The following is a 20,111-nucleotide window of genomic DNA, read 5'->3' on the forward strand; positions in this document are numbered from 1 at the left end:
ACTGGTGAGTGTCCTTTCTCCCAGGTATTAGTTTATACTTTTATGAGTTCTCCTGATGCATCTTAAGGTTCCCTTGAGAGCTGGGTCATTTGTCTTTTGCTTACCCTTGTGTCTGAGACTTGCAGTTTGTGCTGAGGAACACATATTGAAGGACTGAAGGATTTGCTACAGGCATGCCATGCGCATCTTTGCTTCAAACTCAACAAAATGAAAATTACATTTTGTGCAGATGACAGACACTTTCCACATTTGTCTACTTTCTGGCTGACCTGATGACCTCACCATATTCATCCCAAGTAGGGATCACATCCTTTCTGTCAAATCATCTCTCTTCTTCTATATCTTTCTCAGCCTTCGCCACCTCACAGGTGCCACATATGCTTGAATTATTTCTTATAACCAATGCCTTAACCTACAGCTTTGCCACCTCCAAGATATGCTTTGCAACAATCACAACATGTGTGCAGTCATTATAGGACTCACTGAACTGGGCCAGGTATTTATTTAAATGCTTTGCATTGTTGTTGGGCTATAGACCCATCGTTATTATACACACATTTTTTTTGGATCTCCCTATCAACCCACCTACCCAAATTTTTTATCATGGGCTAATTAACAGGAGGTAGAAAAAATAAAGTTTGGAAAAAAAAAAAACTTTAAGAAATCATTATGCCGTATAAGGATAAGAAGGTCATGGGGTAGTTAGAAAATAATGGAAGGAAGGAGCTAAGCAATTCTCCAAATTTACTGACAGTGAAAACATGAGAATTCGGGTTCCAATAAGATATACTATGAGGGATTCCGTTAGAAATGATCAGTTTCCTAGGAGGCTAGGGTAACTAGAATGTTAATTTTATCCTTGTGGTTGAGGGTGCCTGAGTTACAACTTTTCCCTGGGAGTAGCTCATTTGGACTCTAGCCAGCGGATAAAACCCATCTTGGGTCTGTTTCTCACGCTGTGGGGTTCCTCCCTTCTGTGCCAGACCACCAGGGGAGATAGCGCAGGCAGCTGGGGAAGGCGGCTCTGCTATCAGCAGGGCCGGGCGAGGCCCGGCCGGCCATGGCCTCGGGGGGGCCCGGGGAGCGGCTGTGCGAGGAGGCTAGGTGCCCAGTGTGCCTGGATTTCCTGCAGAAACCGGTCAGTGTGGACTGCGGCCACAGCTTCTGCCTCAGATGCATCTCCGAGTTCTGCGAGAAGTCCGACAGTGCACAGAGAGGCCTCTATGCCTGTCCGCAGTGCCGGGGTCCCTTCAGGCTGGAGAGCTTCCGCCCCAACAGGCAGCTGGCCAGCCTGGTGGACAGCGTGCGGCAGCTGGGGCTCGGCGCGGGGCCCTCGGGGGCGCGCCTGTGTGTGAGGCACGGCGAGGAGCTGAGCCGCTTCTGTGAGGAGGACCAGGAGGCTCTGTGCTGGGTCTGTGACACCACCCCAGAGCACAGGAGCCACCGCACAACACCGCTGCAGGAGGCCGCCAGGTGCTACCAGGTGAGAGGTGTTACCACGGCACGTGGAGGGCCACAATTCCTGGGTCTGGAAATGCTGATCTGTAACAGAGGAGCCGACTGAGTCAGAGGTGTGAAAAGTGCCTTGCTAGGGACAGAGCCAAATGCTACCACCTGATCTGAATGACCTGTGCCCTCCGCACCAACCACCCTCCTGGCTCACATTCACCTTGAGGTCTCCATGCCTTTGCTCCGTGCACACCCCACCTTTAGGGACCCCTGTTCAGGAGCTCAGACATACCATTATTTTAGGTTGCCCTCCTCTCCCATGAAATTCTCCCTGGACATTTAATTTCATGCTGGTCTTAATTTTCCTGATGTTGGTAATCTGGGTTCCACAGCTAGAGCTCTGGTGTAGAGGGCTGTGCTGTCCAATGGGCTCTTAGTTACAGGTGCGCATAGTTATTGGAAACACTTCCGAATAACTATCATTTGTATAATGTCTTGCTTTTGCATAGTGTTTATCTCTAAGTTAATTAATATTGTCACCAAAACAACCTTCATTTTTAAAAAATTTTTATTTTATTTTGGAGTACGGTTGATTTACAATGTTGTGTTAGTTTCAGGTGTAGAGCAAAGTGATTCAATTATATATATACATATCTCCCTTCTTTTTCAGATTCTTTTCCAATATAGGTTATTACAGAATATTGAGTACAGTTCCCTGTGCTATGCAGTAGGTCCTTGTTGATTATCTATTTTATATGTAGTAGTGTGTATATGTTAATCCCAAACTCCTAATTTATCCCCCCCCCCGCCCTTTTCCACTTTGGTAACCATAAATTTGTTTTTGAAGTCTGTGAGCCTATTTCTGTTTTGTAAATACGTTCATTTGTATCATTTTTTTAGATTCCACATATAAGTGATATCATATGATATTTGTCTTTCTCTGTCTGACTTACTTCACTTAGTATGATAATCTCTAGGTCCATCCATGTTGCCGTAAATGGCATTGTTTCATTCTTTTTTATGGCTGAGTAATATCCCATTGTATATATGTACCACATCTTCTTTATCTGTCCATCTGTCAATGGACATTTAGGTTGTTTCCATGTCTTGGCTATTGTAAAAGTGCTGCAGTGAACATTGGGGTGCATAAAGCAACCTTCATGTTTGAACATTTGCTAAGAATAGTTTCTGGATGGGCACAGGGCTCTGATCACCTTCAAAGCCTGCCAATGCATGTTACTCTGAAGTAGAAATCCAGTAGCTAAGCACACAGGCCCTTCTGTAGTCAACACGTATTTGTGGACTTACGATGTGAGCATCCTCAATGAAAAGGTGACTCATATTGGAGTACCTGGCCCACAAAAGTGGCATCTGTGAAACCCTATGAATAAGATTCTCCCTGCTGGTGCTCATCAAAAGTTTTTAGACATATCCTGAACACATTTAAATTCTCAATATCTGGAACGGCTGCTAGCACAAAGGAGGTTAAAGTCATCTTTAATCTATCGACCTTTACCTGAAGTACTATCAAGATGAAATGAAGTGCAAATATCAACTTTCTAAAATAATAATAAATTTAATTAACAAATTATTATTAATAATGTATAATATTTAGTATATTTATATTATGTACTATAATTTATAATAACAAAATAATTAGTAATTATTATTATTATTTTAACTTTGATTGTTCTAAATCAAGGTTTGTGATTTTTTTCCCCTCAACTTCCCTCTGGACCTACCAAGAAATACCTTTCTTAGTGTTTCTTCTTGATTTTGGTTGTCTTCTGCAAAATTCAGTTGCTAGCTACTTTCTAGCTAGACTTTTGAAATATATTCCTGCCTTTTTTTCTTTTAATCCATAAGGTACTATATATTGCATGGATAATGTCATATTTCTAAGGAAGTTTTCTCTATTTCAGTAGCTCTTCAACTAAATACCAAATAAATATCTTCTAAACTCCTTAGCCTATCAATCAAGACATTCTAAGGCCCTAAGTTTTCTTACTATAGTTCTTGTCTAAACCAATCATTCGATCCAGCAAAACTAGCCTAATCACTGTTGTCCCCAAACATGCCACAGGTTTTTACCTCCTTGCTTTTGCTTACAATTTCTTTTGTCCATAAGTGTTGAAGTATTCTATTCCTTCCAAACACCAAAAAAATTGCTAGTTTCTTCATCTTTTTAAATGCCTCCATGGATTCTACTGCTATTTTATGTGCTCTACCTTAGAATGTTATCTTTAAAAAAGAACAACCTTGATGTGTAGGACTTGTTCAGTGACTTTGGGAAGAATTTCATTTTTTGTTTGTTAGTTTTTGTTTTGTTTTTTCTGAGACTTATTGAATGACTTTGAGAAGAGTTTTAAAATGTGTGTATGTGTCTATCTTTGTGTGTGTTCTTTGTAAATAAAATACATGTGTTTACCTCTAGCAGGGGTCCTAGGGTTGAAAGAGATTTACTTTTCATTAAATTATTTTTCTACCCCTTGTAAGATTTATGACATTCTGTATTTCTTTTTCATTTAGTAAATATTAACTTACAAGTTTTCTTCTGCCAAATATAATAAATACACTTCTGATTATAAAGTAATAAATAACTGTAAGCAGTTGAAATATATAGATATAAGGAATAGCATCACTTTTCAACCAAGAATTAGTATATGAGATTTTGTTTATTGAATATATTTTCATTGGTCTCTGCCTAGTTTTTATATATTCATCATAAGCATTTTTATTTTTCAAACTTGGTGCAAAGTTGCATGAAGTATACTTATTTTAATTTTCTTTATACTTGTATTTCTTGTCATTAAATATTGTGCAACGCCTTATTTTAATTCCATCCTGTGAAAATAAAATTTTCTCACTCCCGTATTTTTAACACTTTGGTTAATTACAGTTTTACTATTTAAAATACAATGAACACACTTTTAGATACATCTTTGATTCCATCTGGCATCAACATTTAAAAACATATTTAACAGTTATTAACGAGGTCGAACATTTTTATATGTTTTCTAGGGCCTGTTTTAGCTGATCTTTGTATTTCCCCCCATACCCAGTCAATATTAAGTACTGAATGAGGGTATCTGTAATGGCTGCCGCATATCTTCCCAAACAGGTAAAGCTCCAGATGGCCCAGGAACATGTGAGGAAAGAGATGGAGGAAGCCTTGACTCAGGAAGCCAGTGTGGGAAGGAAAACTGTCATTTGGAAGGTGAGAGAATATTGGGGTTCAGGAGGCTAGCCTATTTGAAGGATCCAAATTTGGGTCACTAAATCATTCTTCCACCAGCACTCCAGTACTTTTGTTCCATCTACATAGGTACTCAAGAAAAAAAATCTCAGTTTCACCCTGGATCACCTCATCCCCTCAAATTATATTGTACAGTTGTGTTCTTTTTATCTCTGTTAATATGACCCCAATCCAAATTGTAAATAAACTTTACTGATCTTGATCTTACTCACTCACTTGATTTTACTCATCTTAACTCACTGCATCACCTAGAACAGAGTTTTGTACTGTCAGTACTAGTTTAAAAAATATATATTTGTTAGATGAATGAAATAGTAAATATTTCACATCACTTATATATATGAAATACAGGTTAATAGTCATCATCTTACATATAGAAAGACAGTCTGAATTTTCAGTCTTTTTCAGTCATCCATAAATATTTTTTATCTTTATTATACCTCATCAGCTCTCTTATTTATTTATTTATTTATTTATTTATTTATTTATTTATTTATTTATGGCTGTGTGGGGTCTTCGTTGCTGTGCATGGGCACAGCTCTAGTTGTGGCAAGTGGGGGCTACTCTTTGTTGCGGTGTGCGGGCTTCTCATTGCAGTGGCTTCTCGTTGCGGAGCATGGGCTCTAGGCATGCAGGCCTCAGTAGTCGTGGCACACGGGCTCAGTAGTTGTGGCTCGCGGGCTCTAGAGCACAGGCTCAGTGGCGCATGGGCTTAGTTGCTACATGGCATGTGAAATCTTCCCGGACCAGGGCTCAAACCCATGTCTCCTGCATTGGCAGGTGGATTCTTAACCACTGCACCACCAGGGAAGCCCCTCATGAGCTCTTTTTTTCTCTTACCTATTTATACATACACACACACACAAACATACACAGAGTGATTCTGAACCTGGTGCAGTGCTGCCTTCCAAGAGATATTTTGTAATATGTGTAGATGTTTTTGGTTGTCACAACTGGGAGAGGGTGGGTGCTCTACTAGCAACTCATGTGTAGAGGCCAGAAATGCTGCTAGACACCCTAATGCACAGGACAGTCACCTTTCCCCCCAAAAAAATCACAGCAAAGAATCACCTGGTCTAATGTCAATAGGGTCAATATTGAGAAGCTGTATATGGAAATTACATAGATGTTTTTATTTATATAATATGTATTATAATATATATAGAATCTATTTTATAGAATATTTCTCTTCTCTGTCCTTCTCCAAGGAACCCTTTTATTTTTATAATTCTTTCTTCTTTTCTCAAAAATTTTGTCTTGTGCTCTGTTTTCTGACAATATTTTCATAAGGATTATTTTTGCTGTATTTTTCTTCTGTGATAAGTCTTATCTTTTCCCATAGTTATGTATATTATATGTAAAGTTCATTGATAGTGATGTTTATTGATAATTTTTATTCTTTTTATGCTAACAATCCAAGTCAATTGTTTTTAATCCTGACCTGACCACAAATTTACAAAATCAGAAATTCCATATCTGAGATATGGGTTCCTTCATTTTTTGAACCCTCCGCTGATTATTCTAAAGTAGAGATGATTCTAAGATCCCTGTCCTAGGCCAAATAAACTAGCATGATTTTTACCTTTGAAAATGTATCTATGTGAGCCAAAAGCAACAAGCATGGGCTTCAATAAACTCTAAATTCTGTGAAAACCCTTAGCCTTTCTGTATCTGTAGATATAATTGTAGTACTCAGAAGGATGATATGAGAGAAGAGTGAATTGCAACTAAAACTCTCTGGACCATGTTATCTCTTATGACCCAAATATAATTCCACGGTTTTTCAATGACTGAGTTATTAGCACCACTCCTCAATAGCACAGCCTCCAACATGGAGAATGGGGGAGAAATTCAATGAGTTGTACCTTTCAGATCAGAATATGGAATTCACAGTTGGTTAACTTTAAAGAGGTCAGAATTATATGAATCTAGTTGTTTAGAAAGTGGCAGAAGGAGGTAGAAATGGGAAATTGGAGGAAAGAGTTGAATCTTATGAAATTTGAGGAAAATCGTTATTAGAATTCTTTTAAAGGCACTAGCTTGTGTTCTTAAATCGAACCAAAATGGTATAATGTTTAATAATGGACCAGAGAATTCAAAATGTGGAGAGACTATGGGAGGGCAATTTGCCTCTTATTCTTAGTTTAAAGCTACTTTTCCACACACCAGTCTCCAGAGCATAAAATTTAGATATATTAATGCTGTATTGAAATGTGTTCCTTAGGTCTATTAAAAAATTATAGAGGTGAGATTTGGGTAGAAATCAAGATGAATTCCCTGAAGCTTTGCAATAAGTGACCTGAGAATAACATTTCTTTCTTGGCTCTGCAGAGAATGTTAGCCTTATATAGTTTCATGATTACCACATTATTGAGGAATATTTTCTAATCTCTATAAACATTTTCTTATTCACATTTACAAATCCAGGTCTCTCTAATCTCTCTTCATAATTCAGTTATTTCCACACAGTTCTCATTCCAGTGACTAATAGTAAATTTTAACTTCTATTGAGCAACGACTCTATGTTAGTCACTGTGCTCAACAGTTTGATATTTAATTCTAATTCCCAGACCCTTCTTTTCCCCCATTTTATATATGGTACTGAAACTTGAATATGAAAGTGCCTTGTCCTCAAGTCCATGGAAATGGGATCCCAAATCCAACAGTATTTCTCAAACTCTAAGTTTGAAAACTCTAGCAGGCCACTTCTCATGAGTAGTCTCTGGCTTCTGCATGTTGTTAAAATGCAGTGGGTCCGTTCATAGAGTTATGAAGATGAGATCACTCCAGACATTGCCTTCTCCAGCTTCGTCATCCCATCCGTGAAGGTGGAGGCCAAAGGCTCTGCCCCAACTGCTGATCATTCGATGCACTGTGTCACTCCAGGAGAAAGTGGAAACGCAGAGGCAACGCTTCAGGTTGGAGTTTGAAAAGTATCGTGGCTTACTAGCCCTGGAGGAGCAACTGCAGCTTAGAAGACTGGAGGAGGAGGAACGAGCCACCCTGCAGAGACTGCGGGAGAGCAAGAACCGGCTGGTTCAGCAGAGCAGAGCCTTGAAGGATCTGGCAGAGGAGCTGGAGGAGAGGTGCCAGCGCCCAGCCCTGGGTCTGCTGGAGGTGGGGCTGGGTGCCTGGGAGGGGAGGGATGGGTAGACTTGAGAACAAGGGGACAAATAGCAGCTTTCAGAGACAAAGAGCTTAAGCATTTATGATCTTTAGGGAAAGGGCACCCTAGAATTTACTTGGAAAGCATCTTAATTCTTAATCCTAGCATCAGAATCTGAAGGGACCCTAGAGAATCATATAAAATAGTTCATACTAAAGACAAAACTTAAATATTTTTAAAACTAAAATCAATTTAATGATTTACATATGATTAAACAGAAAAAGGACAATCTATAACCTCAAAATCGGTCAATGATGATATTGCTATATTTCAGTGATGGCCAATCCAAAAAAGTCTTATTAACCCATTTAAATGTCAATAGCCAAAAGTATGAGTAATATTTTAAATTGTCCACCTTGAAATTCGCACGTTAATTTTTAAGACAAATGCTAATTTTCTAGCCCATATTGCATGACTATTCCAGGTGTGGTAGGGAGAAATTGCCTGGGCTCCATGCAGCTTGCCCACGCTATATTTGAGATTATAGAACAAAGAGACAAATAACAGGGAAAAGGAAATATTTCCTTTTAATCCTCCTTGAAGGCATTAAATCCCAAGTGAATTGAGAAAGTCATCGTTGTTGCTGGATGCATGCTATCATGATAGAACTCACTGCAATGGAAATTTTCTGGGCACGCTTCATTGTATCTCATCCCCAGTGCCTCATTTAGGGATTTCTGAACTAAGTAATTCCTATCCTCATGTAAGTACTGTGATAAATAGCACTGGTTACAGAGTGGGGGGGGTCATTAAATGAATGCATTTACAAAACATTTTTATTTAATTTGTCCCATTTTGTCTTCAATATATCTATATATCAGTAAAACTTGTGTTGTTGTTATTAGTATTGTTATTATTATTTTTATTAGTATTGCTATGCCCACTTCCTAGTGAGCAAACTGTCAGAAAGGAATAAATTTTCTGAATTTCAGACAGTAAATAAACACAAGAACTCTGGCATTTTCAATAATATTCATTGTCTCATCTTACCATATCTGAAAACACAATGTCTATAAAGTTACCGTTTATTAGCACTGAAGAAATGTTAAAATGTCTTATAAATCTTAGGGGGAATATATTCTCAAATAATTTAGTTTCATTTTTATACCCTCTTTTCCCTTTCTTTCTCAGTACCAGTAAGCTATATTTCACTCACAATGGCCAAAAACAAGGCCTGTCATTCTGATGAAAAGTAAAGCTAATCATTTCCCTGTTTTTATGCGCTGTCAAAATTAATCTGACAGGTAGCTATTTTTTAAAGGGAGAGGGGAAATGCAATGCAGGTGATTTATTTAATAATCTACTTTGAGATAAAATGTTGCTAGATATTAATGACTTCTATTTTTATCCACTTAGGTCATTTAGATATGGTATGTTGGTTCAAAGAATGAGGAATTTAGGGTTTTCTTAAAAGGACATTGAGAGCAACATTTTATGTCTAACCTTTCACTGTTACTCAAATAAATTCTGAAGATACTTAGAATCTGTTTTTACCCTAATTGCATTCACAGAATGTAACTCTTTACTAAAATATTGAAATGTCAGAATTATCAATTCAGAAAATAGTTAAACCAATAGATATTATAGGAATTAACCTAAACTTTGTGTGGTCTGATTTTATTTTAATAGAGGCAAACTGATTATATTATTTTAAATTCATGAGAAAACTCAACAACAGCCTGTTTTTAGCTTTTATTGAGAGTCATGTTTCTTATAGTTTTACCTTAATAGTTAATGATTTCCAATAATTCCTAAAAAGATGTTCATGGTGTGTCCCCAGTCTGTCAAAAGCAGTTCAGAGGTCTAACTCACACCTACTTGTTTCTCTTTCACTTTCAGGGTGTGGGAGGAGCCTTGAGCCGGTATGTTTACTTTCTGAATCAAAGAATGGGTTGGGAGAGGCTGGGGAGGTTGGTGGATAACCCTACTGAGAACTGTGGGTTCTGCGCTCTTCTCAGAAGTAAGAGTGTCACACGGCTGGATCTGGAGACCATCCCCATGGAGCTGAAGACAATGTGTCGCATCCCTGGGATGAGGGAAATGTTGAGAAAGTTCCAAGGTAGGCTGCATTTTAGCGCTCGAGGAACTATGACACCTGGCATTTGGCTCTTAATTGCAATTTGTTACTGTACCAGTCAGGCTATAGTAACAAACAGGACCCAAAGTTTAGTGGCTAAAATCAGAAAGGTTTTATTTCGAGATCATGTTTTAGGTTGATTACTAGATTGTGGAGGCTTTAATTTCACATAATCTCACTCTGGGGACCCGTGCAGACAGAGCCCCACCTCCTTCCTGTTGCTGGTAGCCATGGAAAAGGGCAAGATTATGATGAATCATGCACTACTCCGAAGTGGCACACAGGGCTTTCCTGAGGATTTTATTGATAGAAGTGAGTCACACGTTTATGCCAAACTATAAGGGAGGAAGGGAGAGAGCACCGTGCTCAGAATAAAAAAAAAAGAGTGTTGAGATACTTCTGAATAGTCTGAAAGAATATCAGAGTCACTGACACCCATATAAGCTACATTTGGTTAGAATGGTGGGCTTGAAAGTGATATTAGCTGTGATATAAGTAACATTACTTCTAATCAATCTCCATTTCCTTGTTTATAAAATGCTAAAAAATTGTATTGTTTGGAGGACAAAATGAAACATTTGAAAACAAAAAATCATCAATATATGAAAGCATTGCAGTGTATCAAATAATATAAGGTTTGGATTATTTTATTATCTGGCAATTTGATGAATTTCTTAAATTAGATAGTTAATAAAGCCAAAAATATTCAGTCAATTATATTTAAGTACTCTCTGTAGGCTCTGTGGTGTTATAATTAGTTTGTTTGATCCTATTATGTTGTTTTTTAAAACAGTAACGGTTCAATACTTTTAATTTCTTTTTTATATTCAATTTATACCAGGTAATGAAAACAGACAGTGGCTAAATAGTGGCTTTATTACTTACAGGGAAACCACTTTGTCCCATGATGAGAAAACCCATCTTATCAGTCCTGTTCAATGATTTAATCAATGTTCTGATGGGCAAAGTAATATGTACTAACTGCATGAAATGTTGCAAGTTACTACACTCTCATAATCAGTGTCTCCATATTCCCACTTATTTTTACTGAATTAACAAATCAATTCCACAAATATTGTGTATTTTATGACAGCAACTCTTCTAAACATTAGAATATAAAATTGAACAATAACATCAACTTACAAATCTACAGCTTCATGTTGCATATATTTGCTTAAATTATGCAAAATACACAGAATGTTAGAAGATGATACAGAATATTGAAAAAAAGAATAAATTAAGGGTGGCTGGAAGTTCTGGGGTTAGGGCATCTAATTTGGAATTTGATCATCGAGGAAAGCATTCCAGGCATCAGAAATGAGTGCCAAGGCCTGAGATGGAAATATGGAAGATGCATTCCAGGAGCTATGAGGAGTTCTGTGCGGCTGTGGTGGAGTGAGTGAGGGGAGAGCTGGGGAGGCCAAGAAAAGTCCAAGTAGCACAGGACCCAACAGGCAGGCCACTGTGAGCAATGCTTTACCTCCAAGTGAAATAGAACATCAGTTAAAAGCTGTAAATGGAGGAATAGGATGATTGGATTACTGTTTTGTGGCGATCACTCTGTGTGCTTTATTGAGAATAAATTACAGAGGGGAAGTCTTGATGTGGGAAAGCCAGTTAGGATCCGTTGTAATAATCCAATCAGAGACGATTGTCCATTGGACAAGGGTAGTAGTACTGGAGGTGCAGAGAAATGGACAGAATCTTGGTATTTTGAAGGCAAAGCTGGCAAGATCTGCTGTTGGATTAGATATGAGGTGTCAGAGAAGGAGAAAAGTCATGAATGATTCCAAGGTTTAAATCTCCAGAATTGGGTAATGAAATTGCTGTTTACATTGACAGGTAAAGCTGCAGGTGAGGCAGAAAAAGGGAAATGGGTTTTAGACACATCAATGCTGTGATGAATGTTAAATATCCAAATGTTGATGTCAGGTACACAGATGAATTTACAAATATGGAGTTCCAGGAGAAAAGTCTAGGCTAGATATATATATATTTGGAATTAGTAAGCATATGAATGGAATTTAATGAATGCAATGTGCCTGCCAGCCCCAGAACACATCAGAAGTGATCTGAGAAAGAGGCAAGAGGTCCCAATCCTGAGACCATTGGCTTCTCGAATAGCAGTGATGGAGGAGAAGAGGAGAAAACAGCAAAGGAGACCAAGAAGGGGAGGCCAGTGGAGAGGGAGGGAAAGCATGATGACTGGTGTCTTTGGGAAAGAGAAGTGAAGTTTCCCAGGACAAAAGGATTCTCAACAGTGTTGAGTGCTACAGAAAAGTCATTTAAGGTGAACTTTAAGGACTGATCATTTATCAATGCATGGGGCACTGGGAAGAAGGAGTAGTTTGCTTAAGGTATTATTCTATCTTGGTGAGCAACTGAGTTTAAGAAAGAAGAGGTAGGGAGAGGAACTGGAGATAGATGTATTAACAACTATTTCACAGATATGTTTTCTTATAAATGGAGCAAATAAGTGTGCTGGAGTGGGAATGATGCATGATGACATGAAATCTGTTAAATAGGCCTAACACAATTCTACAGAGACCCACTTTTCAATTCCCATTATTTATGACAGGAAAATCATATAATTTGGGAAAATCACATAATCTCTTGGGCTCTGAGTCTCCTCATCTACAATATGAGGATGATAGTGGCACCCTTGAGGGTGGGGTTCCATGGGATAGTATAGATGATGTACTACTTATGTGACCCATTCAGGTTTGAGCATCAATAAAAGATGGTTAGAAGTGGTTTAGAGACAAATAAGAATAACAGTCAGCATATTAGTATTTGTTATTAGTATATTAAAAATTAAAATATGATTAATGAAATTTACTAATTTTGAATGTTTACCAAAAAAAAAGACACTGAATATTTTACATCCTCCCTTCTTCACTGAGGTCATTTCATTTGTAGATGTATTTATTAATTATATGTACAAATAAAATTTCATATCAATCTCACTGGGACTTCACAGTATCAGTAGTAGTTTTCTATTGCTGCATAGCAAATTACCACAAACTTAGCTACCAAAACCACATCCATTTATTGGCTCACAGTTCTTCAGATCAGATAATCACATGGGATCAGCTGGCATCTCTGCTTAAGATTTCATAAGATCAGAAATCAAGGTGTTGACCAGGCTGGCCTTCTCTAAAGGATCCAGGGAAGAGTCCACTTGCAAGCTTATTCAGTTTGTTGATGTAAAGCAGTTCCTTGCAGTTGTGGGACTGAGATTTCTATCTCCTTGCTGGTTATCAGTTGGGGGTCACTCACCCTTCTCCTCAGCTGTGGCCCACTCCATCTTCAAAGGCAGCAATGACACATCAAATCCAAATCTCTCTGATTTTCACTTCTGGTGGCAGCCTGATAGCCAAAGAAACCTCTCTGATTTTAAAAGGTGGTTTTATTAGACCCACTCAGATAACCTCCCTCTTGTCACATAATATAACAGAATCATGAGAGTACCACCAGGGTCTGAAGGTCATGAGGCTCATCTTAGAATTCTTCCCACCATAGTAACATAGCTTTGAAAGTGGTGGATTTTATACCAATGAATTTTTCCTATAGGCTTTGAGGAGAAAAAAAAATCCCAAGGGAGCTGTAAATTTTATTTTAAATGCAGATCTTCCAAAGAGCACCAAAGATCTTCCAAAGTGCTCTGGATAGAGATAAAAGGAATCTAAATGGTCATGCACATGGTTTGTCTTATCATCAATGGTTATGTTTGAACTGGGGCAGTAACGAGTCCTGGATTATGCAGACATAGCAGTGGAATACACTCAAAAGCAATGAAGCATATACTCATCGACCTGCAAGGTGAAATACATATTTTGTTATCTCTAGGAGTTATTAGAGGGAGAGTGAGGAATGGTGTGACAGTTCTCAATATCATGGCTTCCTAAGTTTTCACCAGTCTTTTCTGTTCTTTTACATGTTCCACAAAATTCTTTCTGCAGTTGACATAAAACTGGATCCTGCCACAGCACATCCTAGCCTCCTCTTGACTGCTGACCTGCGCAGTGTGCAGGATGGAGAACTATGGAGGGATGTCCCCAACAACCCTGAGCGATTTGACACATGGCCTTGTATCCTGGGTTTGCAGAACTTCTCATCAGGGAGGCATTACTGGGAAGTCATGGTGGGAGAAAGAGCAGAATGGGGGTTAGGTGTCTGTCAAGACACAGTGTCAAGAAAGGGGGAAACCACACCATCTCCTGAGAACGGGGTCTGGGCCATGTGGCTACTGAAAGGGAGTGAGTACATGGTCCTTGCCTCTCCATCAGTTCCTGTCCTCCACCTGGAACGGCCTCGCTGCATTGGGATTTTCTTGGACTATGAAGCAGGTGAAATCTCCTTTTACAACATCACACATGGGTCTTATATTTACACGTTCAATCACCTTTTCTCTGGTTTTCTTCGACCTTATTTTTTCATTTGTGACACGACTCCTCTTATCTTACCACCTATGACAGAAGTGGAGTTAGAAAATTGGGCATCCAGGGGTCATTTTCACCCTGCTTCTAACATTAGAGACGATCCTTCCTAAAATTCTGTTGCTAAGATACACCCCAAGCCTAGCAAAGTTTCCTGGAGTAGAATGGAGGGTATACGTATGTGAAGGCTCAACAGATGTCCCCATTTAGGTCAGCACCTCATTCCTTGTCACTATGGACATTTTCCCATAGGGGCAAAAGAGAAAATATAAAATATTTGTGTTTGGACAAGGATTGTATAGAATAGTAATTTTAGAAATGGAGCAGTCTTACCACTCCTTTCCCAAATGGCTCCACATACTTTCTTGATGTGTTTTCTTCAAATGAATGGACCTCATATTAAACAAAGATATCTATACATTTATTTTAATGTCTCATTCCTTTTAATATCTCTTCATTCCAATCTTCCATATATTAAGAATTAGAAATGGCAATTCTTAAATTGGTTCAGAACAGTCCAATATTGTTCTAGCATCAGCTCCGTAATTCTTTTTCTGCCTCCTTATTTTCCTTCTCTTATTCTCTCCTCTTTCTCTGTCTCTCTTTCTCTGCATCTTTCTGTCTCTGTCTCTCTCACTTTTGCTCTTTATTGCTTCTTTCTTCTTTTCTTGCTTTATACCTCTTATTGTTTAACCTTCCATTTCCTTCTAGATTAATATATTCAGAACCATCCCTTTTTATATTCATGATTCCTATGACTATTCAATTACCCTTTAAATCCTCTTCACTCAGGGGTCAATTTTTGAGAATGATGAAATTCATTCCTCTGATTCTAATATCACTGAGCCTCATGCCTTATCCCTTACAACTTTTTCCTTTATCTTTGGATACATTTTTTTAAATTGAAGCATAGTTGATTTTGTGTTAGTTTGTGTTAGTATTGTGTTAGTTTCAGGTGTACAGCATCGATACATTTTTTAGAGTAGAAATTTCTCAGAATTCTGATTCAACTAGTTCTTTGACCCAGTCATTACCTAGTTGTAAGACTTCAAACAAGCAACCTCTCTCTCTCAGCCTCAGCTACTTAGTATGATTCCTGTACATGGAACAATGATATTGACCTCCCAATGTTTTGGGAAATAAGTAAGGTTGTGATTTATATGATTGGTTTAAATTCAACTTTACTACTTAAATACAATGTAAAAATGACCAGAATGATGAAATGATAATAACATTTGACTTATTTTAAAAATATATTCTGTACATTTCCAACAAAATTCTTAAAAATTATTGAAAGCTAACTCTGCTACCATCTTTCTCTATATCTATGTCTAATAAATGATTGCTAACCAAATGCTAAAATGCTTAAATGCTAAATAATTATTAATTAATAGAAAATTTAGATAACCTAATCCTGATAATAATCCACCAAGACTTTAATCCTCTGCTTTAACTCTACCTTGACTTTTAAGGAGCTTTTCTCATCTAGAGAGATTTCTTTGACTAAAATCTTTCACATACTTTGCAATAACATTACTAATATAGTTTTCTTTCTGTATTTATTAGTATATTTCTTTTCAGACTTTTTACATTTGGAGGAACATTATGGAGTATAATAATTTTAGAAATAGCAAAATTTTATCAAACTGTATTTCCAGATGGCTTTACATATTTTATTGAAGGGGCCTTGTATTAAACAAAGATTTCTGTATATTCATATTTGATACATGTATGTTTGATCATGAACAAACAATTCCCCTCTTTGTCTCTTTTGGAAACAGAGGTAATAATAATGTACCCTTACATCCCTCTTGTTGATATTTTATACACCATGAATTCTCTAGGCCTTTTCTGTTCATGAACTAAGTAGAAACTGGCTCATGCAGTGGGTCTCAGTTCATGCTTCCCCATGATCAGGGCTTAAATGAGGCATGGCAACTTGCGGTAACATTTGAGTGTCCATGTCACTATAGGGCCAGCAATTATGAGAGGAGTCATGGCAGAGAACATACACTCAGAGCAGTAGAGCCCCTTCCCCATAGGGATCAAGAGGGACAGGGTCACTGGTCTCAGATCATGTCACCCCTGGGGGCTCCACCCATTCACCAGGACAAGGAAGCCTCATGGCCTCAGGCCTGCTACCCTCTTCAAGGGGCGAAAAGGGAATCCCACGAATGCCTCCTCCCTACCAAGAAAGCTAACATCCTAGTCTCCACTGTCACCCTTTAATCCTATTATCCCAATGTGCATCTTATCATGAGGTATGTTAGTTACTAAACCAACTTAAATCTTTCTTCATCCCTTGCATTCCAAGTTTCACAAAGCTTTGTGCATCTCCTATTATAGTCCCTACTCCTTCCCTTCCCAATTCCATACACACACACACACACACACACACACACACACTCACTCATACACAATACACAGAATCTTTCCCAGTGGATAAAGACTCCACAATCTGGCTAACTCCTTTCCTGATTTTACTTTCTCATATCTAGTCCATCAGCAAGCCCTGTTGGCCCTACCTTCAGCATATATCTAGAGTTCAGCCAGAGCTAACCTAACCACTCTGCTGCTAAAACCATCGTCTTAACATCCATCCTCTCCCTCTGGGTTATTACATTAGTTTCCTAACAATAATCCTGGCTTTACCTCGGCCACTCCTGTGTCCTTTCTCAATGCGGCAGCCAGACTGATCCTTTTAGCACCCAAGATTGTAGTACCATTGCAGCTACCTTCCATCCAACTTATAGTTATAGCCAAAATCTTTACAACAAACTCTCAGACCCTAGAAGATCTGAGCACAAGTTCCTACTCTGATTCTGACTCCCTCCCCTTACTTCCCCTTTTATTATTCTCCATCTATTCTGGCCTCCTGGCTGGGTTTACACCACCAGGCACTTCCTGCTATTGGGCCTTTCTCCCAGCTGTGCCTTCTACCTGCAATTTCCTTTTCCCAGATGCTTCTTTAATTCATTCCCTTTCTTTCTTTAAGCCTGCTCAAATACAGCTTCTCAGAACTATACAACCTGACCTACCCCAGAACCCACCCAGAGCTTACCCTCCCACTCCCCTTCACTGGGCCCAATGGAGGCTCTTTTCTTCAATATAGTACTTATCAGCTTCTAATATATTTTATTGTTATCCTATTTATTGGGTTTATTTTTATTTATTTATTTATTTATTTTTGCTTTTGCCTTTTCTGGATAGAATGTAAGCATCCTGAGGGGAGGGATCATTGTCTGTTGATAATGATATGTCTGACATATCTCAAACACCTCAAGTACTGGTTTGTATGTGGTTATCACTCAATGCATACTTGTTGAATAAATAAATGATTAACTTTTTGTGGACAGAATTAAATTCTGGGTCTGAAAATATTTTGTGAAATGTAATATAGTGGTATTATTATTAATTTATAACTAGACTACCACTGACATAAAGCTTAATGTCAAGTTCTAAATGAGTAAAATCAATGCTTAAGTGTAGAGGAAATTTGAATAGAAGGCTAAATTTGAATAGAGGAAACTTGAATAGAGGTAATGATTCTCATGACATGATGAACTGCTGTGCCCAGGAATGGTTCCACTGAGCCTCCTGTAGCTTTGATTCCCTATGACAATACGACACCTTTGACTCATGCGTTGCCTTGTATGCACTCCGTATGCAAATTCTCATACTCACTAAGAATGTGGGGAAAGTTATATAAAATTATATGGAATAAAAATTTTATAGAAATTGACTCTTTCATGCTTTATGAACCCCTCTTCATCTTAACTGCAAGGTAGAGCTACCTCTTCTCCCTACAGGATGTCTTTGGTCTGCTCTCCCCAGCATCGCTCCCTTGCTTCCAGGCATCCCTCTGTTACAGCTGGACTTTTTTCTAGCACAAATCATTATAAAGAATGACTAAAATCATAAAGAATGATTAAAAAGTTGTTCTCAAACATTAGTTTTTCCGAAGCTGTAACTCTCCAGAGCTATGTTTATAGTTTACCAAAAGACTGGCTGATTTATTCAAATAACTAATTTGATCATTTTCCCCACCACCCAATCATGTGACTGATTTGTCAAGTGAATTAACTAACTAAACTAGCTATCCTAGCATGATGGAAAGGCCCTGAAGGAAGGGGACCAGGAGGAGGGTGATATGTGGGGCTGGCTGGGAACAGGAAGTAAAATAGCTTCATCAGCAGGCAGAAGGAACTGAGCTAATTTACAGTGGTGATTTGACACTTATTGCCCCAAAAGGGCAGAGAAATTGGGAACACTGGGATTTATTAAATCTGTCTGCTCTCCGAGAACCGACCCCTCCATGCATGTTTTCTGTGTGCTTCTGGGGTCTTCTGTGGATTTACTCTTTTATTATAACAGGGAAGGATGGAGGCGGTTGGCATATAAACACATATATGTATATATGTCTGTATAAAAAACATATTCCACAAATCTACAAGTTCTAAACATTTACCTATATGGTAAATTTTTACTCCTTGACTCTGTAACTGTGTGTATTCCAAAGAACCCAATAATTATTTTGATAAATCTCTTAGCCAATTGATTCAAGCTAGCCTGTTTTTCTCTGATATTGCATGGCTGATTGCAGGGACTCAATTTGTATTCATTTATCTATTATTGTTCGTTTTCTGTTTCAGCCTTGGCATGCCTCTGTAAGAGCATTAAAAACACAGTCATATATACACAGTCTAATAAATTAGGAGTTCATGATACTTGCTCAATTCCCCTCTAGTTAGGTTTTGAAACTAAAGTATAAATCCTAACTAACTAAATAAAGCAAAATTGTTGTCCCTGTCATTTTCTTAAATTAGTAATAAACTTTCAATTGATCGATGCACCTAAACAATTTTTCAACTATCTAGGACAATGGGTTCTTTCTTTTTAATACATAAAAGTCTTAATAAAACAATGTCTGAATACTTCTGCCCCATTTTCAGTAGGTCTAAGGGGAAAAAAAAGTGATTCTTTCCAAGTGGGATGGGACTGATTATACCTCAGTTGTTTTTTAGTTACATAATAATTCTTGGGAAAAGAGGAAGGAAGCAAATGATCCATCAGTATTTATGTTTATAGAACAAAAATGGATTGAGTCCCTGATTTTACTTACATGAAGTAATAAATTCTTTCCATATCAAGGGACAAATTTTCATGGGGCTCATTTTCTGTCTGGACCCTAGGGGAGATTATAGAGTTTGTTGTGATGTATACCTACAGCACACGTCAGTGTATGTACTAATGACCCCTGTGGGTTTAGAAGTTTCACCAGAGCTTGGGGCTGTTGAGAAATCCAAACCACCATCAAGGTCCGTCTCAGTCTTTCCTCAGGAGAGCTGCATTTTACTGTCATTGCCATATGCTCCTCTGCACAAATATCATGGCCCCTTTCATTTATAGAGGAATGGGTCAAGCCCAGGAGAAATGCCTTCATTTCCTCCCACATCTGGAATTGCACCTAGCTGGACCACCTGTGTGCACACAGGAGGGAAGAAGAGATCACACAATCCCGCGGAAATCCTCCCATTAGATCCACACATTTTGGCTTCTGATTTTTAATGATACCTGGTGGCATACAAGTAAAAACGGTGAGTAGATTTCTGGATTTAGGAGCTGTGATATTGTGACTTGTAAGAAATATATGTTTGGTCATTCAGATGACCAAACATATATTTCTCACATATGTTGGTCTTCATCCACAGTTCCTGGCTCACA

General features: G+C 38.2%; 1 protein-coding gene across 1 annotated transcript; it reads left to right on the plus strand.

Moving 5' to 3' along the window:
* Positions 1-1,060: 1,060 nt before the first annotated feature.
* TRIM58 (tripartite motif containing 58) lies at positions 1,061-14,735 on the plus strand. The gene is made up of 6 exons (XM_067730138.1): positions 1,061-1,483; positions 4,571-4,666; positions 7,592-7,822; positions 9,711-9,733; positions 9,830-9,930; positions 13,911-14,735. The coding sequence occupies exons 1-6, from the start codon at positions 1,061-1,063 to the stop codon at positions 14,498-14,500; spliced, it is 1,464 nt and encodes a 487-aa protein (XP_067586239.1). The 3' UTR covers positions 14,501-14,735.
* The last annotated feature ends 5,376 nt before the right edge of the window (positions 14,736-20,111 follow it).

The sequence above is a fragment of the Pseudorca crassidens genome, chromosome 3 (assembly GCF_039906515.1).
Source record: "Pseudorca crassidens isolate mPseCra1 chromosome 3, mPseCra1.hap1, whole genome shotgun sequence".
Classification (NCBI taxonomy): domain Eukaryota; kingdom Metazoa; phylum Chordata; class Mammalia; order Artiodactyla; family Delphinidae; genus Pseudorca; species Pseudorca crassidens.

What these genes read in the sequence shown, in the direction of transcription:
- TRIM58 (XM_067730138.1), top strand. Translation starts at nt 1,061, where the DNA reads ATGGCCTCGGGGGGGCCCGGGGAGCGGCTGTGCGAGGAGGCTAGGTGC. An exon ending in CAGCCCTGGGTCTGCTGGAG is followed by an intron (nt 7,823 to 9,710) that starts GTGGGGCTGGGT and finishes TTTCACTTTCAG; the next exon opens with GGTGTGGGAGGAGCCTTGAG. An exon ending in GTGGGAGGAGCCTTGAGCCG is followed by an intron (nt 9,734 to 9,829) that starts GTATGTTTACTT and finishes CGCTCTTCTCAG; the next exon opens with AAGTAAGAGTGTCACACGGC.